The sequence below is a fragment of the Sebastes fasciatus genome, chromosome 12 (genome assembly GCF_043250625.1).
Source record: "Sebastes fasciatus isolate fSebFas1 chromosome 12, fSebFas1.pri, whole genome shotgun sequence".
Taxonomy (NCBI): domain Eukaryota; kingdom Metazoa; phylum Chordata; class Actinopteri; order Perciformes; family Sebastidae; genus Sebastes; species Sebastes fasciatus.
In genome coordinates, this window is record NC_133806.1 from 5,887,922 (window position 1) to 5,914,096 (window position 26,175).

General features: G+C 40.2%; 2 protein-coding genes across 14 annotated transcripts in view; one reads left to right on the top strand and one right to left on the bottom strand.

Annotated features, from left to right (window-relative positions):
• rftn1b (raftlin, lipid raft linker 1b) overlaps positions 1–7,789 on the bottom strand; it is a 135,047-nt gene extending 127,258 nt beyond the window's left edge. For both annotated transcript variants that reach the window (XM_074652826.1, XM_074652825.1), the window contains exon 1: positions 7,648–7,789. The gene's annotated coding sequence lies outside the window, so the exon portion shown is untranslated. The remainder of the gene's footprint in view (positions 1–7,647) is intronic.
• LOC141778521 (cysteine-rich venom protein pseudecin) overlaps positions 1–22,787 on the top strand; it is a 153,301-nt gene extending 130,514 nt beyond the window's left edge. For 4 of the 12 annotated variants that reach the window (XM_074652834.1, XM_074652835.1, XM_074652836.1 and 1 more), the window contains 7 exons: positions 17,412–17,479; positions 18,494–18,594; positions 20,569–20,659; positions 21,018–21,160; positions 21,690–21,778; positions 21,949–22,031; positions 22,165–22,787. In XM_074652834.1, the coding sequence (XP_074508935.1) occupies positions 17,416–17,479; positions 18,494–18,594; positions 20,569–20,659; positions 21,018–21,160; positions 21,690–21,778; positions 21,949–22,031; positions 22,165–22,301 (708 nt within the window). In that variant the 5' untranslated portion in view covers positions 17,412–17,415 and the 3' untranslated portion in view covers positions 22,302–22,787. Of the gene's footprint in view, positions 1–8,157; positions 8,299–15,497; positions 17,135–17,411; positions 17,480–18,205; positions 18,228–18,493; positions 18,595–20,568; positions 20,660–21,017; positions 21,161–21,689; positions 21,779–21,948; positions 22,032–22,164 lie in introns of those variants that run through there. The other 8 variants (XM_074652828.1, XM_074652831.1, XM_074652830.1 and 5 more) reach the window with 7 other exon arrangements.
• The last annotated feature ends 3,388 nt before the right edge of the window (positions 22,788–26,175 follow it).

A 26,175-nucleotide genomic window follows, 5' to 3' on the forward strand; every position in this document is an offset into this window, starting at 1 on the left:
TGCAGGATAAAAAAAAAAAAAAAAAAAAAAAAAATGGAAGATGAGGTTGTGATGAGTGAGGCGGAGGGAGCAGGCGAGTAAACAATAGTGTCTGTCTGAGATTCTCCGCCGTTTCAAGGCTCCGGGTGGCTCCGAGGTTCGCTATGGCCTCGGCCAACCTCGTCTCCGTACAGTCTCAAGGCCCGGTTGCCGCTCGTCCACACACACAGACACACACGCATGCATCGAGAGAGCTATTGCCATGGGAACCAACCCTTCTATGACTATTCCCTTCTCAGGAGAATAATAGGCACCAATCTTTCTCAACGTCTCTCTCTTTCATTGTCAGTTTCTCTCTTTTTTTCTTCTTTTCTGGTCGCTATAAGCTCACACCCCTCCTCATCACCAGGACCGGCTCCCTCTTTCTCCTCCTCCTCCTCCTCGTTCCCACTCCGCCATGTGCAGGAGCAAACACTCGTGTCCTCCTGTTCCCCCTCCTCTCCTCTCCTCTCTGCGTGTCTTTGACAGTCATGACTTTGATTTGTTGTGCATAATAATCTATCCACGCTGGGATTTGTACAGTTCTCACAAGTGAGAAGCAAAACATGATCTCAATCCAACCTGCACAAACACCGCGTTGGATGTTTTAGCATCCAAAGAAACAAGGTGAAAGAAGGATTGTTTTTCATTTCAAGAAAGCAAGAGAGAGAAATATTTGGTTTAAAAATAGAAAATTAGAGCGGCTTGAAGACATTCTCCGTGAGTGACTCATTGCTTTGTGTGAACTTGCTCCAGGCAGGTCATTTTTTATTAAAGCCAGCCAAAGCCAAGTTCTTAGGTTTTCAGACACCCTATCGATATGTCCGTGTTGAACATTACACAATCAATACTGCTGCAATTTTCTTGACCACCCTTTTACAACAGGAGTCAATTTGCCTTATAGAAATATCAAGGGGGATTTTTTTTTTCTTTGTCTTCGCTTCGAGGCTAAGCTACTACACAACCGGCTGAATATTGGCTCTTTTGTTTTCCGTCTTGCCTGGAGGATTCATGCCGTCTCAGGTCTGAGGCAATGCCAGAGGCTTGAATAACTCAGTTTCTTCAAAAAGCACGATCACTGTCACCTAGCAGGGGAGTGAGGGAAAAATAATCTCTGCCCGAGATCTTGTAACTGAGCATTTTCAGAGGGAAAAGATGTGAGACTTGCAGCGGAGGCTGCAATCAAGATGACACCCTGTCATGAGAACTGCAAAACTCACACCTTATCTGGCAGGGTTTCATTCAGCCATGTTTACTGCCCAAAGTTTATAATACTGCCAAGAAGGATGCCAAATTGGAACAAATCACACCAGAGTTTCTTTCCAAAAATGCACCAAACCACAAAAAATACCTAGAATTAATCACTGAATAGCTCTAAAATACAGATATATCTGCCAACCAAAGATTATATTGTCATTATCTAATTTTTACTTTGATTTTTTAAAAGTAAAAGTCACCTTCCGGCAACTTATTTTGGAATTAAATCTGTCACATGTTTATATTTCATCATGTCCTAAATGTGAAGATTGTTTGAATTTTTCTCTGGCATCAAACGGGCGCAGCGTGAAATGAGAGTAGAATGAAATTAAGACGGTTTAAAAATAACTACCTTTCAATTAGATGTACTCTAAATTTTCCAGCGTGTAAAATGTTCTCGTATTTTGTTGTGTCTGTCTGTGGGTGTTTATCTATACATGCTGAGTGGAGAGGAGCACACATTATGGTTTACACCAGCCAACGCTTGCCAATTACCTTAATCAAATTTCACACCGCACAGGGGGATTCACTGTGCCCGGATCAGATAGCAAACATAAGTTGATTAAAATACATGTTTGCTAAAAGACTAAAAGGAGTGAAAGGATATCAACACAGGCTAAAAAAAAAAAACATAAAGTGATGGCTGAAAGAAAGGATTCAGAAAGTAAATGAGTGACACTCGTGAAATCACAGCGACCGTTGTAACAGACACGTTTCATGTGTTTCAGTGTTCGAGAAAATAATCTTGGACTGATTTTAAAGCGTCGGTCCATCCAAATTACAAGAATATTTTCTCACTTTAGTCGTATTTAGCCGTACTTTTTGGCTTCATGTGCCCAAGTTTTAGTAATCTTCCTGTTAAAGGGGCAGTGCACTGATTTTACAGACCGGACAACACCGTGGTAGCGACCTGTCAATCACAAGGTAGCCACGCCCTAAAGCATCCCCTGCTTTATGGTCTATATGACTCTAAATGGGACCATAATTTACTAAATGAACATCATGCTGTATTGAAGAAGACTTGAAACTAATGATTGAGACCATAAACTCATGTTTACAATGTTTACTGAGGTAATAAATCAAGTGAGAAGTAGGCTCATTTTCTCATAGACTTCTATACAATCAGATTTATTTTTGCAACCAGAGGAGTCGCCGCTTCTGGTCATTAGAAAGAATGCAAGTTTAAGGCACTTCAGCATTGGCTTCACTTCTCAGACCCGGAGGTAGCCCACTGGCAAAGACCTAAGATGCCATTGAGTTGCATCCTTGGAAGTGTAGGATCCAGTGATTTTGGAGCTTGAACCAGACTAGAGACTAAAAGTCAACATGTTTTCATATATTTCGGCTGCTTCAGGCTTGTCTCTTGCGGGTCCCCAAACTTATTAGAAGCACATTATAAAATCACTGGAGTATCCCTGTATATGCTAGTGCATCATTAATAAAGGGACCTAAGTTTCTCACTTTCTAATAAGTTATCACCAAACATTAGTAAGTCATTTGCAGTTCTTAATGTTCATAAATTATTAGTAAAATGGCTTTTACCATAATACATTAAGTCTACAGTTGTAAAGGTTAAAATCTAGTTAATAAATGGATTTTTGGTCCTGATGCCCTGCAGCCCTTTTCAGAAGGTGAGTGGCTGAATGATCCATTAAGCCCCTTTCCCACTGGACTAAAAACCCACTAACACCCACTAACATCTGGCTTTTTTCTCCAGAGGGAAAGGTTACAATCGGCATTCATTCCCGGGACAAATGACTCAGCAGTAGTCACGGTTATTCATCGGCTCCAGCTGCGATCGGCAGTGATGGAAACATGACACCCTGGCGGACACGCAAATTGTCACCCCTTTTCCGGCGCGATGCTATGTGACGCGCATTGAAGTGAATATAAATTATAATACAGTGGAAACCACTTATATTGATCCCCTCTTTCCGGGTCAAATTGATCACTGTAAGCGGATGATTATTATAACATAATTTCTGTTGTTGTGCATCATTTCTCATGCAGATTACCACCTAATAGACATTTGTATATTTATTACATGAATACAAAGTAATGAAACAGACCGCTTCGCTATTTACTGGATCGCTGCCAATTCTTCTGCCTTCTGCGCCAAAGTGCTGCATCACTGTATCCGTGATCACTAAAAGCTGTTTCCGCTGTAAATAAAATCAATAGGGATTTGGACAATTATTATAATTTATTAACGTACAAAACTAAAGCTCAAAGCCGCCAGACTCCAGTCAGCAGCACTAATTTGATCCTCAAATCACACTTCATTCAAACAGAAACAAAATAAAACTCATCAAAACCGTCATGGTTAGTCTTTCCTCTGTTCCAACAATCACCAACCCTTAATTTACCGAGTTTAGAAGAAACAGATGTTATATGCGCTCCTCAAAGACAGAAACCCACCGTAACATTTTCACTGTTTTATTAACCCTATTTTCCGGCACATTCGTGATGTCGAACGTGACACCAGAACAAAACTAGAATGGCACTCGGAGAGCGCAGACCTCCGCCAAGGAACCCGAATACGATTGCCCCCCCTCTCTGTGCAGCTTGCGCCATCATCCACGTTTATGTCGAGATCAGCTGAGCAGTGTAAAACACTTCATTCAAACTGGACAGAAACAAAATAAAACTCACCTAAACCGTCGTTGTTACTCTTTCCAACAATCACCAAGTGTGCTTTGGTCGAACTCAACTGTAATTTCACCGAGTTTAATGTGAAAAATGCATGTGTTATACTCAGAGGTCTTAATGTTCTGACTAATAATGGATTGTTCATTGTGCCACACCCCACCCCTCCAAAAAATTTCGTTCAAATCTATCGCAGACTTTTGGAGTAATCCTGCAAACCAACAAACCAACGACAGTGAAAACATAACCTCCTTCCTAAGCCTTCGGCCTTGGCGGAGGTAACGACAAAGGCTTGTCATCTACTGGCAATGGAAAAAGAGTCTATCGCCTATTTTAGTGGGTTGTCCCCTGTTTAAAACACCGGCATATACATGCTACTTTTTGTGGAAAAAGGGATATTAGACGGGTCTTCCTGGTGAACTGGGGAGCTAGCTAAAATGACAAAGAAGGAAAGTTGATGTTCTTATTAATGACCTTTAACTGATCCATAAAGCATTAATACATGATTGAGTGACTATTTAAACTCATTATAAAGGGAGCCTTATTAGAAAGTGGTACCTAATTTTTCAATGCCGAGAGTACCGTAATTGAAATTCCATTCTCCCCCATTGCATTGGGTAGGCGGCACATACAGTATCTCACATACAGATATCTCAAACCTTAGCAAATACATCACACACTGTCCTGATGGCAGCAGATAAATAGAGGCAAGTGAGCAAATGTAGTTTTTTTTTTGTGAGGTAATGTCCTCTTCACCTTTTGCCCTGTGAAATGATTCCCTTTTCGACGTCACGTTGTTGTGCAGCGAAGCCCAAACCACAATCACTTCCACATTTCCAGCTGCAGAGCGGCCATATGGGCTTTCTATAAAGTGTTTTCCTCTGTGTGTGTGTGCGTGCGTGTGTGTGTGTGTTTTAAGTGTGTGTGTGTGTATGTCTGTACTGTATGTGCTCATGTCATGTGTATGTTGCAGCATGTATGCATGCTCACGTGTGGTACTGCATGTGTTCATCGCATGTTACACGTATTCCCTACACTTACCCTTTGATATACACACTTGACATACAGCGCAAGGCTGTTTTTTTCCCCTGTGCACGTGTGCGTTTATGTGTACAGCGTGTGCATTTACAGCGTGCTTTGGTCATAAATGAATCATAAATGTGTGTGGGGGTGTGTGAATTTGTGTATATCATGTTTCAGTGTTTGTATGTGCGGTGCTGCCCGTATGCTGTTTGCCTTTCAGGTGATTTGTTTCGGTAATGTTTCTGGATGTTAGTGTATCTATGTATGTTTTCCATGCATGTGTGCTTGTGTGTGTACCAATTTGAGTTTTAGACCTTCAGAGTGAGGGCATTTCTTTTTTAAAGTGGGGACATTTTGGCCGATCCTGCACTTCTTCAAAGGACTGTTTGAGGATTCAGACTTGGTTAAAAGGTTCAGGTTAGATTTAGGTTTAGGTTAGGGTTAGGGTTAGGGTTAGGGTTAGGGTTAGGGTTAGGGTTGTGCTGGTTAGGGTGACGGAGGAGATCCGGTCAACAAAGAGAAAGACGTGACGAAACCTCAAACACTCCGGTTTGTTCCGACCTTTGGGCGGTGTTTGGTTTTGATTTGACTGTTTTCAACTTGGTGACAAACTTTCTCATTTCACAGCTAAACAGAACTCTTCTTCTTTCTGAAAACTAGGGCTGTCAAAGTTAACGCGATAATAACACCTTAACGCAAATGTGTTTAACACCACTAATTTCTTTAACACACTAATGCAACTTTTTTAGGTTCAGTTTTAAAGCTAGAGTTAAGATACTGTTATCATATGAAACTAGAAAACCTAAAGAATCCATTGGTACCAACTGTGTCATACTAGCTTGTCGCGAAGGAGGCTAAATAACGCTCCAGACTTATGCTATTTTTCTTGCATGGAAAAACTGTCATGGCCATTTTCAAAGGGGTCCCTTGACCTCCAGATATGTGAATGTAAATGGGTTCTATGGGTACCCACGAGTCTCCCCTTTACAGACATGCCTACCTTATGATAATCACCTGCAGTTTTGGGGCAAGTCATAGTCAAGTCAGCACACTGACACACTGACAGCTGTTGTTGCCTGTTGGGCTGCAGTTTGCCATGTTCTGATTTGAACATATTTGTTATGCTAAATGCAGTACCTGTGAGGGTTTCTGGACAGTGTTTGTCAATATTTTGTGTTGTTAATTGATTCACAATAATAAATATATACACACATTTGCATAAAGCAAGTATATTTGTCCACTCCCATGTTGATTAGAGTATTACATACTTGACAAATCTCCCTTTAAGGTACATTTGGAACATAAAAAATGTGCGATTAATTTGCGATTAATCGCAATTAAACATTTGAATCGATTGACTGCCCTACTGAAAACATTTGAGGCGAGAAAGAGACATGAAATCTTGATTCATAGTTGATCAGCGCTGCCTAGTTTGACTGATTGGGAGTTACACAAGCCTGCTGCCTTGCGATGAACGGACCTCATTTGCATAAAGTTGAGGTCGAGTAATGATTATGTAAAATTCAGATTCTGGTCAGTCAACTCGTCGAGTCTGATCCAACGCGCGGCAAGAACTCCTGCTGTCAGTAGAGAATGAATAGGATCCATCAACGTCACATACATCAACAGATTTGGTGTACCTCCACCATCCACCACAAGGGGCTAGGGAATGCATTATGTCAGTGAGCGTCCTCACAAAGATAGAAGTACAGGGATGTGTGTGTGTGTACGTGCGTGTGCATGTGTGTGTGTGTGTGAGAGACAGACTGAGACAGAGGCAACTCCTGACCCACCAACACTGTAGAGTTAACACAGCCCGACGCTCCACAGCTCACCAGCTGGAACTAATTAACAGCAGTTCAGTCAGACTGAGCTCTCTCACTCACTTTCTCTCTCACACACACACACACACACACTTCCCCCGGCTTTTCCTCTCTCTCATGCCCTCGTCTTCCTCCTCCCTGACATCCCCCCGCCCTTCCTTCACCTCCTGCCATCGCTCAACTTGTTTTTCCCTTTAAACCTCATCCTCTCCTACACACACGCACGCACGCTCGGATGAACTCATGTACCGGAGCACACATAGTCTAAGCATGTAAACATCCACTTGTACAGACAGACACGGCTATATAAAAGCATGCATGCTGCACACAACACACACAGGGAAACCCATACTTTTACCCCTCATCTGTACAGTACAGTAGCTCACAAATCACACACTCCCCTTGTCTCTCTCCCCTCGCTAGTGGGAGCGGCGTGATACTGTAAGCCGGACACATCTTGAAACACTGTCAGGGTCTATGATTGGATGCAGGTAGCCATTTTTTGGCATTCTCAGCCCCACTCTGTACCATCCATTACGCATGTGACTTCAAAACAACCAGACCTATTGATGTGCATGATGAATGGCCAGAGTGCGCGTGCGAGCATGTGAATGTGCAAACACGTGCGTGTGCGTGTGTGTGGTAGCAGTGGATTTGGAGCTTGTTGTTGAACACGCTGCTCCGAAGCCAAACTTGTGGCTTGCGGCGTCGCCTCTAATGAATCGACTCTCTGTGGTAAACAATTGCCACCATGCAAGTCCAAGTTTACAGTGGCTGCTGTCCAGGGAATCAGGCGGCGTGAGCGCGGTCGGTCGCACATCTGTTCTAGAAGTTCAAATTCACACGCACACATCTTACACAAACAGGAAGCAAAACATACCTGTTTCACAAAAATCTCGTTGAAAAGTTCACTGCTCGGACGCAAAGGCGGCAACTGGACCAGAGCTTCCAGCAGAGAAACACATTCTACTTGGAAGGAAGGATGGAGGGTTCAGATCCTGTCCTGACGAGCTGACGGAGGTTGCCGTGGAGCTGGCTGGCTTAGAGGAAACACAATCCTCCGGCAGGCAACAGAGAAACCAGAGCGTCTCAGCAGCAGCTCCAGCGGTTTTCTTCGTCTTCCCCCCTCGCCACCTAACGGAGCTCAAACACACTTGTAAGCTCGGTGTGTTTAGGTCATGCTCAAAGTATGCCTGTGTACCGATGTTCTGCAAGCTCAGGGAAACCACATCCTGTCACATATTTACCTCCCTCCCCTGTCTCTCCCTCCCTTTTCTCTCTTTTCTATCTGTCTATGTGGTCTCTCTCTCTCTCTCTCTCTGTCTCTTTTCCTGTCTTTCTCTCGCTCCCCTGTGATTGTCTGAGCGCTCTGACCCAGCGTCTGTTCAGCACAGCCTCCCTGCCTCTCTGCCTCTCTCTCTCCAGCAGCCGCACCAGTTCCACTCGGCTGACTGAAGAATCCATCTGAGGAGAGGAGGAGGGGGGGAGAAAAGAGGGGAGGGAGAGAGGAAGGAGGGGTGACAGAGGGGAGGTGAGGAGGGGGCTTCGCTGGGAAATACCAGAGTTAGAGAGAGAGGGGGAGAAGGAAGGGTGGTGGGTGTTGTTTAGGGAGTGAAAGACTAAAGAAAGATGGGTGGACAGAAATACAAATCAATAGTTTGTTTGAGAGAGGGATGGAGAGAAGTAGAAAGAAAGCAGTAAAATATTGTGCCACATAGTCAATACACACAGAAAGTCATATGTGCACGCTGTGGGAATGGCTGTTTTTGGGAGCTGGTGATGAGTTTGACTAAAGAAGGGTAAGGGTTACACATAGGATGGTTGTTTTGTTGAATACAGATGTGTGTGTGTGATCCTCAGTACCTCAGTCCTCTGTAGTGGTAATGCATATTTAATACGTCCGTGTCAGGACCCCGTATAGCTCTGTATTTATTATTTAAGCCAGTTTATGTGAGGGACCACCACTCTGGTGACACACCAGATTTCTGTTACATAAACTATGATTTCCACTAGAACAAGTACTACTACTACTACTACTTGAACAACACCAACAACAGCAGAGATCCATGTTGGCACAGAGTATCCTCGCTTGAGGCAAACACGCATCACTGCTGACATCAGGGGAGAAGTTTCCGTCACTGTCTCTCCGTACCATTAACTCTCTGCAACGCTTAAAAGTCTATTGATGGATGCAGTAAATGACTGTACGTTTGACCCTGGATGGATGTTTTGTGCTGACTGTGTTGTACAGAATTTGATGACTGTTTTGACTGTTGACTATTGGTGCCTTCAAATGGGGTTGTGTTTACCGCATTCAAGAGAAGAGTCAATATAAATGCCCCCCTCTTGTGGTATTCACGACCTCCTAAGTTCACAAGTTGTGTTTGTTGACGTTGTCAGAAATGGTGAAGGCCATGAGTGTTAATTTTTCGAAGTGAATATATTGTAATTTTAGTTTTTATTCGTAATTTTATATCTTTCTGAGGAAAATGTTGATATTCCCAACGGCCTCATCTTTCTCCTCTGTCATTATGCCTTTGCATTTCCTGCATTACGTTACCCGCTTGCTAGCTTTCTAAATTGTTCCTCTGTGGCTACTAGACGCCGACAGTAATGTTAATATTTCCGTTGCTTAGCAGCAGTGTTCTTCACAACTTAACCACTTGAACGCCAAGCATATCCTGTACACGCCTTCCCATGTTGTAAACACGAGCTCACGAGTTTGATTTGACGGCACCATATTTCTCAGTTTTCAAGGTAACTCAAAGCGGCTAAAAACAAATGAATACTAGCAATGGATCACATGACTACATGTATGTGAAAGGAATCGTTCATTATGAGAATTATCACCCAAGTCTGCAGTCCCCCTCACCTCTACAGAGCGTATTTTGGGGTTTTACGGCCCACAACTTCACTGTTCAATGTATCCTCATACAACAAAACTACTCGGTTAGGTTTAGGGAAAAGATCGTGGTTTGGGTTAAAATAAAAGTAGCGTGACTTAAGTACGGAAGTTACGTGACAAATAATTCAACATTGACTTCTGGTTTCACACGAGACACAAACAGCGGTCTCCCGGGTGAAGTCCTGTGTTTTTAGACCCACCCATCCACCTGACCACCTCCCCCTTACGTGGACTTTGTCTTTCTTAATACTACGTCACCTGTCCTAGCTCACCATTATTGGGATCACATATGAATTGACTAAGTGGGTACATTTCATTTTGGATAAACAAAGTTAGCAACTAGTTAGTGAACATAGTGGAAATTTCTTGCATGTTTGTACGACAGTATTTAACTGAATGAAGTTAGCGTTAGCGAATACTGACTGCAACATGTCCAGTTTGAATCTAATCTCGCTGTAGACTCTTTTCATGCATAAATTATTGACAAGGACGAGAGATAGACAGTTTATTTTTTGTTTGGGCATGAATGGGCATCTTTTACAATGAGGACTATGTTAACAGGCCTTGGTAGCTATGGAGAAGAGGTCTGTTTACACAGCAGTACACAGCTGTTCACAGAAAAATATGTTTTTCAGCCATGCAATCAGCATCTGTCTGTCAGACCACAACTTTGGTCCAGTCTGAAATATCTCGACAGCTGCTGGATGGATTGCCGTGACATTCTGTACAGCCGTTTGTGATCCCCAGTAAATCACCCCTAATAATTTTGGTGATCCCCAGAATCTTCATTTTTGTAGCGTATTAGGGGTCGTCCGTTCCCATGTTGCATCTTTTGCATGCAAAATCCATTATTTTAAATGGAGACGAGCGACAAGCACACTCAAATCTGAGTCTCAAATCAGCAACGGCGTTGCGGCGCAGAAATGGAAGAATCTCCAACTTTTTTTAATGCAGTGAGCGCACCACTGGTCATGTGACAAGAATTTACCAATCACCTTCACAGGACTTGCTTCATCCTGTCCGTCCAAGGAAGTCACAACATCCAGTGGTTAAAAGAAGTTGAACCGCAACATCATCATCATCATCATCGTCATCGCAGCGTTCAGGTTTTGGTTGCTTAGTAACAGCAAATGCAACAGGAGCGTAACCTCCCAAACACCTTGTATAAAAGGATGAAAGTGGCACGGCTGGCGTTTTCCACGCGTTTTTAGACACGTGAATATTTTTGTTTATGACTAATAATTTCCAAAACTGATGACATTCCTATCAATCTCAGACGTGTTATGTTTAGTCCTAATTATCATATGTTAGCATGCTAACAATGCTAAACTAAGATGAAGAACATGCTAAGCAGTATACCTGCTAAACACAAGCATATTGGCACTGTCACTGTGATACATTTACCTACTGTCTTTGATTTATAATTATAATTAAAAAAAAACGTATCACAATGTTAAGAAATCCTTTAAACAATTATTTTTTTTTTAGATATACTGTGATTTATTTAACAAACAAACAAACAAACAAACAGAATGTGAGTGAAAGCATTTCCTCCTTGAATGTGGTAAATATCTGCAGAGTGTGAACTTGAACAATGATGCTTGTCAGAGCTGATAATGGAGCACAGCTGAATAACAAGAGAGACAAAGGGGTGACTTACTTTTTGATGAGTTGCCATAATTACTGGTGAAGAGCTCCACGTACTGTGATTAGACTTACTGGTCTTACACAACGTGCTCATGACATTGGGCTCTTCTCCAAAGTCATTTTTTTTAGCCTAATGGGGGGATTCACTCGCTCATTTTCCAGGGTTGTAGCTGCCTGTTCAGGGAGAGCCCTCAATGTGTCGCTCAGATGTCGCGACGTGAATCTCCAGGCCGCAAATTAATGATACGCCTCTTTTAAGCGATTTCCTTCCTCTGTTTGCTGTCACATCAGGAGCCCCATTAGACTTTAATCAGCCTTCCTGAGCGGAAATTACCAACATGTATCTAGATCTGGGTAATGTGCGTCTGATTTTAGACCACCTTGAAAACATGAAAACGTTTCAGTGCTGGAAGGGAAAAGGGGTCGTTCTGGCAAATCGTATCTTTGAAACACCTGTGGAGAGACCTGAGGTTGGAATTATACAACAGAAGAAAGGGAGATTGTTAACGTTGGGGGGGAAGCTTGACTGCTTTTGGATCCTTTTAGATAGGCCGAAATTAAACAGATGCCGAAATGCTGAAGCCGTCCTGGAGCTGAGGCTTGAATGACACTAATGATCACCCACGGTGCGATTGCCAACATGCTGTAATTTTGGATAGTAGCTTAAAAAAAACATGCCAAAAAGTGAAAAGCATACACACAAGGTAAGATGACATTTGCATGATGTCATTGTCAAATCTTGCACTTCAACGGGCTCATTGTTTAGGTCCAAATTAGGTGTGTTTAATGTTCTGTAATTTGGTGGAAACTTGACCCTGGTGTTGGTAAAACGGACACAAAGCTCACAATGCTGAGTGTTCCGCTGTGGGACAACTGAAATGGGACAAATAATGTGAGCCAAGTTGTAAAGATGGGCAGCCAAGCCTAGTGTTTGTACAAGCTGGCGTTGGTGGAACCATCGGTCTTACATGAGTGGCCGAGGACTTAGACAGACAGCTGATTGGACGGGAGTGTGAGTGGACCAAAACGCATCCCTAGATGAGGCTCCTCGTCCTGCTGTAAAATAATAACATTGTTCAATCACAGCATCTATTATTTTATCATACAAGGAGCACAGTTGTGTTCTGTCATTGGACCTCAGCTGCTTCCACAGCTCCTCTGTGACTAGAGATGTGACAGTGCCCCCCAGTGGTTAAGGTGGATATTTGGAAGACTTTGTGTATGTGTAGCTGATGCTGCTGATGTAAACATTATAGTTATGTGACACTGACGGTAATGATGCAAAATGACAGTGATTGATACGTATACGCCTGAATGAATGAGAAAGTAGTTTTGAACAAAGCTCAAGTAGATTTCTGAGCTAAAATCTTAAATCTCAAAGTTTGTTTTTAATAGAACCTGTCAGCTGTATAGACTCTCTGGCAGTGTGCATACATTCAGCAGTAGTTTTCCTTTTTATTCTAATGATTAGATACCTGAGTTAAGCAGCAGGGGCGAACAAGAACAGATTCCCAACAAAAGACTTCAACCTTTCTTGCATAATTTCAACAGAGCCACGCTGCATTAGGCTGTCAGTGTTCTGCCCGGGGAGTCCGCCTGTAGCTGCACTCAGGGCTTTTCTAGCACTCTGGTCTGTAATGGCTACTATTACTTTAAATGGTGGGCCTTCATTATTACTTCATGGGAAGAGTTTTTGTTCCGAGAAAACCATATCCGAATGTATACAGTGCCATTGGTACATAAAGCGCTACACCCATGATATCCATCATCGCAGACATTTAGCACTGTTGACAGCGGAGAGCAAACACACTGTGGTTTACATTTTGTATTGTACTGGTACTGGTTTACAGTTTATATGAAGCTGGGTTCACACGCATTGTAGCTCTATCTGATATATATCTATATATATATATATATATAAATTTTTAGCCACGTTAGACTTGTGCCTCTGGAGACGGCAATGTCCATCTGTTTATCTGTCGGTCGGTCAGTCCAACTCTGGCCCAGACTGAAATATCTCATATCCGGGGCTGTCAAAGTTAACACGGTAATACCGAGTTAACGCAAATTTGTTTTAACGGCACTAATTTCTTTAACACGTTAACGCAATAGATCTTTCAGAGGGTGTAGCAGGCTCAGTTTTAAAGTTAGAGTGAAGATAATGGCATCATATGAAACTAAAAAACCTAAAAAAAAAAACACGGAGGCTAAGTAACGCTCCAAACTTACGCTAAAATTTGCCGACGAAAGACTGTTATTGATATTTTCAAAGGGGTCCCTTGACCTCTGACCTCAAGATATGAATATGTGAATGAAAATGGGATCTATGGGTACCCACGAGTCTCCCCTTTACAGACATGCCCACTTTATGATAATCACATGCAGTTTGGGGCAAGTCATAGTCAAGTCAGCACACTGACACACTGACAGCTGTTGTTGCCTGTTGGGCTGCAGTTTGCCATGTTACAGGACACTTTTACACATTGGTGAAAATTAAATATAAAAAAAAATGTTTTTCAAAGGAATCTCTATATAAAAACATGACAGAACCAGACACATGATTCCAAGAGTAAGTAATACTCCACAAAGCAGGCTCAAGAAAAGCTTGTTTTTGACCACTGAGACTGTGTGACTCCAGCTGCCCATTGTACTGTATAACACACAACACAATTATGCATTAAGCAAAGAGGCGATAGCAGCATAATGCTTATTGTGCATTAAGACACATAATCAAGAGTCAACAGAGAGGAATGTGAACATGCAAGGTCGCTCCAAAGATAAAATTCTGCTTTGTTCACACAGTTTCATACAATCAGCAGTCCAAGGCATTTTTTAAATTTATTTCACACAGTTAATCTACACACAAACTACATAATAATTCCTTATGCTTCCTAAAATATTATATAATAAAATGAATAAATGCTAATACTGCATGCAAGTGGATTATGATCCCCGTATTTAGAGTGACGATCTGTGAGATTATCTTGTTAATATCTTCAGTGCTCTTTGCTCTCCCTGTGTCTGTGTGGCCTACAGTGACGTCTTTATTCCTCATGTTGTAATTTGTTTTTTATTAACTATCACTCATCATGAAAATTAACTACTTTCATTTCTATTTTGTTTCCAAAAATGTCTTTTAAATCTGCTGCTACAAGAGTTAAAACAGCAGTAATTGATTTGGAACTACCTGTAAACACAGCATTGACATATTATCACCATATCATTTTGTTGTGGCTAACGTGTTAGCAAATATCTACACATCCAGCTGATACGGAGCAACAAGGCATGCATTTGGAGTTAAAGATTTCTGGCCTCCTGAAGCATGTAAGTCTAATATTCATTCTCTTGTAAGATCTGGCTGTTGTGCAGATACATGTTCCATTTTGTTCACCAGCAAGTCGTTAACGTCATTTGAAGTACAATGTACAGTAGTTTTGGAAACGAGGTCGATGAGAGCAAGAGTGAACCAAAACAGTAAAGTTGCCGGTCGAAAACCCAAAACAATGAGCTGAAAGACGCTAAATTTTTATATATAAAATGATATAAAAAATGTTGATGAGTGCAGCTTTTTGCCAAGAAAGACTTAACAATTTAAAAGTTTTCAGAACTTGGCTTAATGTTTTTGTTTTTCAGTTTAGCACCAGAAAAAAATAAAGTCATTTATTTTCATAAAAGTTATGTTTAATATTTCCTATTAAATTATAATTTTTTATTTCCGTCCAGTGCATTATTGTGAACGCAATATCTCAGGAACGCCTGGAGGTAATTTCTTCAACTTTGGCACAAACGTCCACTTGGATTCAAGGATGAGCTGATTTGGTTTTGGTGGTCAAAGGTCACTGTGACCTCCTGAAACGTGTTTAGCCATAACTCAAAAATTCGTATGCTTATTATGACAATTTCACACAAATATACAACAGGATATAATTAAGAAATTATGACATTTTAGACGGACATGGATGTAAACAGCAACTTCACTGGTTGGTTGGGGCATTCAACCAACCAGTGAAGGTTGGTCTTGTTTTTAAGCAGTCGTATTTTTAAAATGACCTTTACAAAGTTAGTAACAAGTTCTAGATTTCATTTTTCTTTTTGATTAACCTTTATTTAAACTCGAAAATTCACTGAGGTTGCCCTCATTCACACACCAGTGACGTTAAGTGACCGACAAGTCAAATGCAAAACACACAACAAATGCAAGATAAAAACAGAGAAAATCGTGTAAACGTGATAACACAAGATAAAAACAGGGAAAGTCACATAAAACACATGATAAAAAAAGAGATTCAATTCACCTAAAACAGTTGCACAGTGATATACAGTGGTTTGTTGTGATCGTGGGTTTGAATTGTGCATAGGTTGGAAGAGTGTCGATCTTTAAAGTGGGTTGAAGGTTAATATATAGGTTAATATAACATTTAAGATATGTTATCTCATATTTCACCTCTGAGCTTGTGCTGCTCTCCGCATCTTTCTGTAGAAGCAAACAGGCAAAAGCCAAAACACACACACAGACCTCTGCGAAAACAAAACAAAAATTAAAGCTGCAAGCAGCGATGAACGGGCCCTCGCACCTTCCCGCACGTCGAGGGTACTGGCAGGACATCGGTCGACACACCCGTACATTTCAGTGACCATCGGACACTGCACGCACAAGTTAGACGTTATTTCCTGTTTGGATTGAGTAGCACAGGAAATTACATATTTTTTCACCACTTCCTGTGTCCACTATGTGGCGCTAGAGAACATGCGCTCATGTAAATTCTCCGCTACGCCACGTCAACGTCGTTTGAAAAAACCTCACGATTTGAACAACTTTTCATCACAAAGGTCTTTAGATTGTACTGACCGAATCTAAAGTTGATCGGGTTAAATCTGTAGGAGGAGTTTGTTAAAGTACAGAGCCTGGAAATGGCAAAAAAAACTAAAATAACACGTTAAATTCAAAATGGCCAACTTCCTGTTGGTTTTACGGTATACCTCCAAGAGGCTTTTTTGTACGTCTCAACATTTTACGCATATCTGCCCAATTTCATACTTCTAGGTGAAACCACAATGAGGGGCTCAATTTTAGCAATTTTTTAGGGGGTGCTATTGAGGCATTTTGTCACATCCGAGCAAGAGACACAGAAAATATCAACATTTTTCACCAGACCTGATACATGTGCCAAATTTGTTCTGTTTCCAAGCACCTTTAGCCCCTCAAAAATGCGATTACTTTGTCCTAAAAATAATAAGAAGAAGAAGAAACAGACAAATTTCAATAGGGCCCTCGCCGACCTTCGGTCAGTGCACGGGCCCTCAAAAATGTGAACAAGTTATAAAGCATTTTGCTGTCTCTCCGTCGTGTTGGTCAGAATCACCTTTCTGATGTGTTGCATTTTGTGCCAAAGCAAGCAAAGGGTGCGTCTTCGGCCCAAATGAGCTATATCTTTTTAATCCATTTACATACGGGACCACACGGATCTATCTTGTAATCTACTAAAGCTCCTTTTCTTTACCTTATGTGCCTTTCCATTCTACCCTACTGTATGCTGTGTCAACCTGAGCCAATGCATCAGAAAGTCACTACACCCTTGGACTTAACAGTTCCCTGTTTACTCTCTGTCAGTTGCACTCTTTTAAAGAAAATGCCTCTTCTGTTCATTCGTGATAGACTTGTTTTTGTCCAGTAGCCATTGTGTCAAGCCCTGGATACTCCTGCATCATTAGCAGCCGGAGGGGAATGTGCTATATATATCTTAAGAGTTGGGTCTATAAAAGGAGGGAGAGGAAAGAGCCAACTCACCTCCACCTCCTGAAGACCCATGAGCAGGTATGCCTCTCACTTCAGAGGTTTTCCTAAACATATTTTCTGCATTTTAAAAAATATCTTTTGATAATACAAATAAATTAATTTAAGAAAATTATCCAGTCTTTTTCATCTTTTTAATCAACATTCAATTTCTTAAAAATAAGAATGCAGTTATTCTAATAATAGAACTGGAATAATATGCCATAACATCATATAAAATATCTTAATGTCTTTTTTCAGTAATCTTACTGTGGTTTTAATCTTCACTGTACATCAGCATCTTCCTTTTTTTGTCCAGAAAAATGTTTGCATTTCTGATTTGCATCTTGACGCTGCAGCAGGTGCACTCTGCCTGCATTGTGGTGAGTAGCAGAGTTAAGAAGTTTTTGAATATTATAGGAAGTCGTAATACAAATATGTTACATCCATAGGCTGGAAAGTATGTTTACTCAAGTACAGTACTTGTACGTACGTTTTGAAGTACTAATACTGCACTGGGGTATTTTGATTTTGTGAGACTTTAGTATATTATAGGCAGAAATATTGAGTATTTAACTGTTGCTTCATTGAGTACTTGCAGAATAAGGTTTTAAATGCAAACTAAATTATGAGTGAATAAAACGTGATCCATCGCGAGTCTAATCTAGGTCTGGGCAATTTGAACTTCTTATAATATCATTATATTTGTTATATTATGGAAAATTACATTTTGAAATATTTGTTATTGATTTAATCACTTTTGGGGAGCAAATTAACTCTCTAATGGTTTTGTAGTGTTCATTTAAACAACACCAGAGTTATGTATTCACATTTTTTTTCACACTTTTCCAAAGAAAAATATCTTATAGCCAACAGTGTGTGTAACAGGAACAACGTACAGTATGTACCACTGTGAAATAAACTTCTTTTACAGTTTATTTACTTAAGTAAAGTATAATTTCTAGTGCTTGGTTTTGCTCTTAATGGAGTGTATTTACATTGTGATGCAAATACTTCTAAAAAAAAAAGGATTTGATTGTTATTCACTCCCCTGATGTCCTGATAAGAACTAATCTTACATTTCTTTGCCTTTTCAAATGTACCTGTCTGCGCTCCACGGTGTGTCCACAGCAAGGTAAATACAATGTTAACTGTACTTTTATCTTCCAGCATCAACTCTGAAACCACGCCAGTAAGTCTCCCACTAAGATTATGGGATTTGGTACAATCCTCTCAGTGTGTTCTTTTGTTATGTCGAGCCATTTCAGAGTAATTAAACCAGGATATATTTGTGAGTCACAGTGTAGATATTAAGCCACCAGAGTAAATATCAGGCTGTATTTTATCTTTAATCTGTTGTTTACCCATTGATTCTAAGTGTGTGTATCTGTGTGTGTGCAGACATTTGCACAGAAAACAAAACGGTGCAGGCTGAGATCATCGACCATCACAATGCCTTCAGGAGAGCGGTTCAGCCTACTGCTTCGGACATGCTGATAATGGTCAGTCCTGCTTTGTACTCGCACAATGAACGTTTCTCAGGTAATGTTTGCTAATAATTCTCAGCATTTGTTTTCCCTCGCTTGTGGGGAAGGGAAAAAAAAGAAACAATAAAGTGGGTGAGGTCTTCTGCACGACGCCTGAAAATCATAAAAGTCTTGAGCAGCTTTTCAAAATCAGGGTTGAATAGTTTGATGATAAAGAGCTGACTCAAGTTCTCAAGTATTCTGATGCAGCGCACTTCCCCTGATAGTTAAAGGTGCAGTGTGTGGGATTTTAGCGGCATCTAGTGGTGAGGTTGCAGATTGCAACCAAATGAAACTTCTCCCGTGTGCCAAGCGTGTAAGGCAAGATTAGTTATACAGAACATTTTATCAATAAGGCAATTCAAAGGGCTTTACGTAAAACATCAAAAGCATCGAGACAAAGTGCAAAATAAACACATTATAAAAGGGCATTTAAATACAATCAGTCATTAAAAGTCCAAGAGAGTAGAATATAAAGCAAGCCAAAGTAGAATAAAGACAGGAATAAAATACAAGAATAGAAGTTAAAGTGCAGTGGAAGAAATTATTTAATAAAAGGCAGCAGCAAACAGAAAAGTCTTCAGCCTTGATTTAATAGAAGTGAGAGTTGCAGCTGACCTGAAGTTTTTTGGGAGTTTGTTCCAGATATATGGAGCATAAAAACTGAACGCTGCTTCTTTATGTGTAGTTAGTAAGTTTACTCCTGCAGGTGGGGGATGCTTGGTATTTCCTCAACAGATCTCAACATGGAGATGGCCGCGTCACAAACGTACTCATTTCACCGCTAAACAGTACACTACAAGATGCTTTTGAAAACATTTGAGGTGAGAAATAGGCGTTAACGTAACATAATATTGATTCATATTTAGTCAGCGCTGCCTAGTTTGACCATTTGATTGGAGTTCACGAGTGATTGACAGCTGCTCAGAGACAACAAGACTCCAGCTCGGCTCTGATTGGTTGTTTTCCTCCGGTCTGTGAAATCTTGCAGATGCCATTAGGAGCACCGGAGGACACAGAGGCATATGATTTGTTTTAGATTACCTGTCTCATGCACTACTTTCGGGATATTGTGACAGTTTTATAAAAATAACTATTTTTAATCACATTTGCTCCAATTCTACCCACTGCTGCTTTAATTGGTTTGAGTAATTTTTAAGAAAAATAATAAAAAATTCTCTTATTCCAGCTTCTTAAATGTGTATATTTTCTGGTTTCTTTCCTCCTCTATGACAGTAAACTGAATATCTTTGAGTTGTGGACAAAACAAGACATTTGAGGACGTTATCTTGAGATTTAGGAAACACTGATTGACATTTTTCACCATTTTCTGACATTTAATAGACCAAACAACTAATCGATTAATCGAGAAAATATTAAACAGATTAATCAACAATGAAAATAATCGTTGGTGGAAGCCCTATAGAAAAATACGATCACTCTAAAATGTCATTTTTATGTTTATTACAGTTACAAACAGAATAATGTTTTGTAATCTATTCAATAGGGAGCCAAGACCAACCGATACAAATGCATTGTACTGTACACAGCTGAAAATGTGTCAGTCAACAGGAGAATAAAAATGTTTTGTTTCCTTTCCAAAAGAGTTGGATGTCTGGAGGTGTAAGGTTTCTGCACAAGAGGAAAAAAAAAAGGGAAAAATCTCATGTTTATATTGGAACTCAGGTTTGGCTTTGGGCTGTATGAAAAGCACACCAGCTGGTCTCAAAGGGGAAGCCCGCTTCAATCACAACCTTTTTCATATTTTAAAGGTTACTTACAGTGGAACATATTTTGGAAATTTCATCAGTCTTTCAAATCACAAATGATCCCATTTTCAAAACCAATATCTTGCGAGATATTGTATTTTTTTCTGCATTGTGGTTGTGGGTGTTTTAAAATGAAACTCTTGATTTGTTACGTTATTTGTTCTCTTTTTCTTTTATATAGAGCTATAGTGAGGAGGTAGCAGCCAGTGCTCAGGCCTGGGTTGACAAGTGTATTCTGGCTCATGGATCACCCAGCACCCGCATGCTCGACGGTATATCTGTCTTCCTTTATTCTTCCTCTCTCTTTTTAACCTTGCTCCACATAATGCCAGGATCTTAGAATAGCACATCAGAGGTGCATTTGATGTAAAGGTTTCCTGTGAACTGACTGACCTTGTGATTGATTGTCAGAGTCACAGTGAACATTATCTTATCTCCAGTCTTAATACCTTCTCTTAATAACAAATTAAACGTGGTAGGATATATTATCATTAAGGAGATTATCATCAATAGGCATTTTAATGTACCCTGTTTTATCTAAATAACTTAATCTACTGGGACATGGAAATAAAACTGTGTTTGCAGACGCCCATTAATCAGTGCTGCCATGTGTTTCTCACCAACGAGCAGGATATGAATTAGGTGAGAATCTGTTCTATTCATCCTCACCTACCTTGTGGAAGGACGTCGTCAATGCCTGGCACAGCGAGGTGTCACGCTACATGTATCCCAAAGGCTCCAGGAACGGCCAAGAGACTGGTCATTACACACAGGTAACACCCAGCTGTTGCCAGGGTAACAGTAATGTGTTGACAAAGATACAGTATAATACAGTAATGTTGCTGCTTTGTTATTGGATGGTCACTTTTAATTAAAGCGTCTGTAATCAATATTTATTTTATTAACAATGGATCAGATATAATGCAATAGTGATTTACCTACGGAGAATTATCACCTGACTCTGCAGTTTCCTTTATTGTTTTTGGTTCACTCTCACTGATCTCATAGCGTTGTTTTCATCTGCAGCAGGCAGCTGTTTTCTGTGAAACAACCTTGAGACAAAAAAAGAGAATTTAGCAGCTAAAGATCCAGACAAGGAGTTGGTAGAGACCAAAAGCAGAGCTAAACGGAGAATATTATAATATAGGACTTACATTACCATATATACATAACCATAGACTGTATATATAGATGGACGACATGTCGCCACTTCCTATTTATATCTTTTAGCAAAGACAAATGGACTGTACTTTCACTACAAGAAAACCTACACAACAATTTCATTTTTATTTTTGTCGTCAGGTGATCTGGAACAGCTCCTACAAAGTTGGCTGCGGAATGACATTGTGCCCTAACAACGTCTATTTCTATGGCTGTCATTATTACCGAGCGTATGTGACCCTCATTCACCCTCCGCACCCATAAAACTCATTTCTGGGAGAGCTTATCGGTGGTGGGGGGAAAAAATTAAATATGGAACGGTCTATATATTTAATCAGAAGTTAGTTCTGAGACAAGCAAAGTTGTGTAAAAACTGACAAGTTTCTAATTTATTCCACAGAGGAAACTTCAGGGGATGGCCACCTTATAAGCTCGGACTCCCGTGTGCTTCCTGTCCCGATCACTGTGAAGACAAACTCTGCAGTAAGTAACAAAGAGCGACAAATACAAACTGTTGGTTCTTTGTATGGCAAATATACTGTGTATTACAAGGAATATTGTCTACTGAGGAAGAAAAAAAAGACAAGGTGATAACCTCTTCATTGTTTTATTTCAGCCAATCCCTGTCCTTACATAAACAAATTCATCAACTGTCCAGCAATGAAAGACACGACTGGATGCGGCAATAAGTATGTGTATGGCTGGTGTCCTGCTTCATGCAAATGCACAGATGAAATCATTCCAATATATTGAAGATAAGTCTGCAAATTGTACTTAAACTGTTCAGACTTTTTACAACTTTGTTGTTTCTCTGTCTATGAAGCAAGCAGCTACTGTAACTGTAATCAATTTCCTGTAAGCTTATAATAATATACCCATGACACAAGCAAAGAACATGCATCTGGGAAACATGTGGTTTAGTGCTGATTACCTTAAGTTTAAGGGATGTTTTGGGAGTGTTTTAGAATATTAATCTCGAATCAAAACCTTCATCGGAGTTTTGTGAAATATTCCCAGTGTTGGATGCACATCATGTTGGATTTAACCTGCAGGAGCAGCAGGATGTCATATACTATACTTAGGAGGGGATGCATCCCACTCAGTGTTATGAATTGTAGAAATGTATCAATACAAGCAGGAAATACAGTTTTACTGTTATTCCACCCAAAACCCAAGATAATATAAATCAGAAATGTTAATTGTACACATAATCAGACAATAAAGACTTTATAACATGAATGTGAAGTCAAGTCAATTTTATTTATATAGTCTAATATCACAAATTTGCCTCATGGGGCTTTACAATCTGTACAGGATACGCCATTCTCTATCTTTTATGACTAAAGAAAAAAAACAACAACAACTTTTAACCGGGTAAAAAAGAAGAAACCTCAGGAAGAGCAACAGAGGAGGGATTCCTCTACCAGAACAGACACACGTGCAATAGATGTACAGAGTAACAACATCATGAAAACACAACATAGCATGACTAAATTGATACATATAATGTGAATATATATGAAAAGATGGATCCAGGAGGATATCGAGCCCCTTTCCAGGTGTCGCCAGACAGATGGATCCTGAGCGACACAACATGTAACCTAGAACAGTGCTTTTCAACGTAGGGTCCGGGGACCCCCAGGGGTCCTTGAGAAGGTTGCAGGGGGTCCCCAGCAAAAAGGGGAATCATTTATTTTTCATTATAATTCCATCCATAAGTAACATAATGACAGAATGTATGACTATTTTGGTCACACACACTCTCTGTAATAAAACATCTGAAAGCAAAAATCCTATCAGATGGGGGACGCTGGGACAAAATCTTTTGAACTGTCCGTTGTCAAATTTTTGTGAGTTTAAGGGTCCTTGATGTGAAAAGGTTTGGGAACCACCGACCTAGAAAGCGGACATGCTACACAAACAGACAAGAAGCACTCTCAAGCACATCGTTCACAGAGATAGGAGACAAACAAACATACGAAGAAAGAGACAATATTAGCCTTGTTACTGTACATACATGCTAATAAAGCATATTGAATTGAATTTTATTCAAGGAGAGGCTGAATCTCCTGGAGGACAGAGATGTGGAATGAGGCACCGGCAGTCAACAGAGGCAGAGAGAGGTCCTGAGACGCCCGACGGTCCAGCACAGAGAAGCCTGACTTAAAAGAGAGTAAAATAAAAAGAGAGGGAGGGAGGGGGATAGAGAGAGACAGACAGAGAGAGGCACACAGCAGTGCTTGTGGGACACAAACAACGGAGGTTTAAAGTTAATATTATTCTTGTTGGGACATTGAGACTGAGACCTGCCAGCGGGATAATAAAGGGATAAGTAACTAATTGAAAGTTAAGGCAAAAAGATGAGTTTTGAGCTTAGATTTAAAGGCCTCAACAGAAACAGACTGTCTGATGTCCGTAGGGGGGTTATTCCAGAGGAAGGGGGCCCCGATAGGAAAAGGCCCTTTGGCCTGCTGACTTCTATTTCACTCTGGGGACAGACAGTAGACCTGATTAGAGTATAGGGCTTAAGAAGATCAGACAGGTAGGAAGGGACGTGCCCATTTACAATTTTGTAGATCACCAGAAGCATCTTAAAGGTCCCATATTGTAAAAAATTATATTTTCATGTTTCAGGTTGAAGTGCTTTATAAATACTGTTAAACTATCAAAACGCTCAATATACGGAGAAACACACACAGCCCGTATTCAGAAATTGTGCGTTTGAAACAAGCCGTTAGGATTTCTGTCTATTTGTGATGTCACAAATATACAATATTTAGACTATTACACAGTTTTAAACGTAAACATTCTAAATGTGTCTCAGTTTATTTCCTGTTGCAGTGTATGTAAATAACATCAGCTGACAGGAAGTAAACATCGACCCAAACTGTTGCCTAGCAACACAATTATGTTGCAATTCCCTTGAAATGCACTAAAACGGAGCGTTTCAGACATAAGGTAAATACAGGTATATTCAGGCAGACAGTATGAGGAAAATAAAAGTTTTTTTTAACATTACAGCATATAAACATGTTCTTGTAGAAACATAAATACAAGTATGAACCTGAAAATGAGCACGATATGGGTCCTTTAAAGTCTGATCTGACGTGGATCAGGAGCCAGTGCAATGAAGCTCATGCATACTGATGTAATAAACATTAATAATGCACAAATGCAAGTAGGGTAAATATCATTGCAACTTTCACAGCAAATGTCTTCCTCTCATGACTGCAATGTTATTTCCTTTAAATATCAACTTTCCATAAATAAACAGCCATGTGATGTCATTGTGTCAGAAAATCTAGGATAGCCCTATAGATCAGTGGTACCCAGGCTGGGGGGTCGGGACCTCCACAAGGGTTTGCATGATAAATCTGAGCTAACTGGACAGGAACCAGAAATAGCATATTTGCAAGAGAAGATTGTATTTTCCAGACATTTGCCTTTTTCTAGAGAATTATTGGATGATTTAATCTCTCCATGCCCCTCTACTTAAATACATTAAAAAAAATGGGTACACAGGCCAAAAAGGCTGGAAGACACTTGTCTAGATATTCAAATTTGGCTAAAATAAACTTTGCCTAGCAGTGTATTGTCAGAAGAGGACAGGATAACAAGAAAATCTGCACTACACTATAACAAAAAACAAATCAATAACCCTTGTACACCAGCAGATGGCTCTGTTGTACAACTCACCATTCCTCCTGCTCTTGTATACCACAGTTTATCTTCCTTCATCTGAACCAGTGGCCTATGAATAAAATGCATTAAATCATGTAGAACAATGTTATGCCTCATCACTCACTCTCTGTGTCTCTTATACAAGAGGCTAAAGTATTAAGCAATATGATCTACATGTAAGGCATGTGCTCTACCAATGTGTGGCTAATATTTCTGCTCGGTCACATAGATTAATGTGCAGGTTTCACAAGAAGAGCACACGAGGTTGTTATTCAGTGAAGACGAGATTAGTACATCGTCTCTCAGTGCACTGTCCACATAAAGAGGAAGACCTGACACACAGTGTGACTCAAAACAGAAAAAAAAAGTCATGTGAGCCTTTCTGGGAGATGATGTCTGTCCTTTAGAGATGTCATAGCGTCTGAATAACGCTGACATCAACAGCAACAGTATTAATTATACAGAAAAGAAGATGTTCTGAAGGCACACTTATGTTGGTTTGAAACTATTATTTACCACCCTGATTTATACCCAGTGAGGTTGACATTTTAACCCAATAAAGGCTTTTAGTGTAACTTTTCTTTTTGCTCTGTTTAAGAGCGCTTGAAGATCTTCTTTTCTGTGGTTTATCTTCAAGAGCACCTTAAGTTTCCTGGACTTACCACATGTGAAAGTGACTCAGCAGTTGGTCACTTTAAATATGGCTTCTTTTATCTGACCTTTGTGCTGTTTTGTGTGTATATTCTTGTTGACTTTTGTGTTTTATGTATTTTTCTTGTTGACTTTTGTGTTGTTTTGGGGGCCCTTTGTATTTCCTTGTTGACTTTTGTGCTGTTTTGTTTGCATTTTCTTGTTGACTTTTGTTTTTTATGTATTTCCTTGTTGACTTTTGTGTTGCTTTGTTTGCATTTGCTTGTTGACTTTTGGGCTATGTTGTATGTATTTT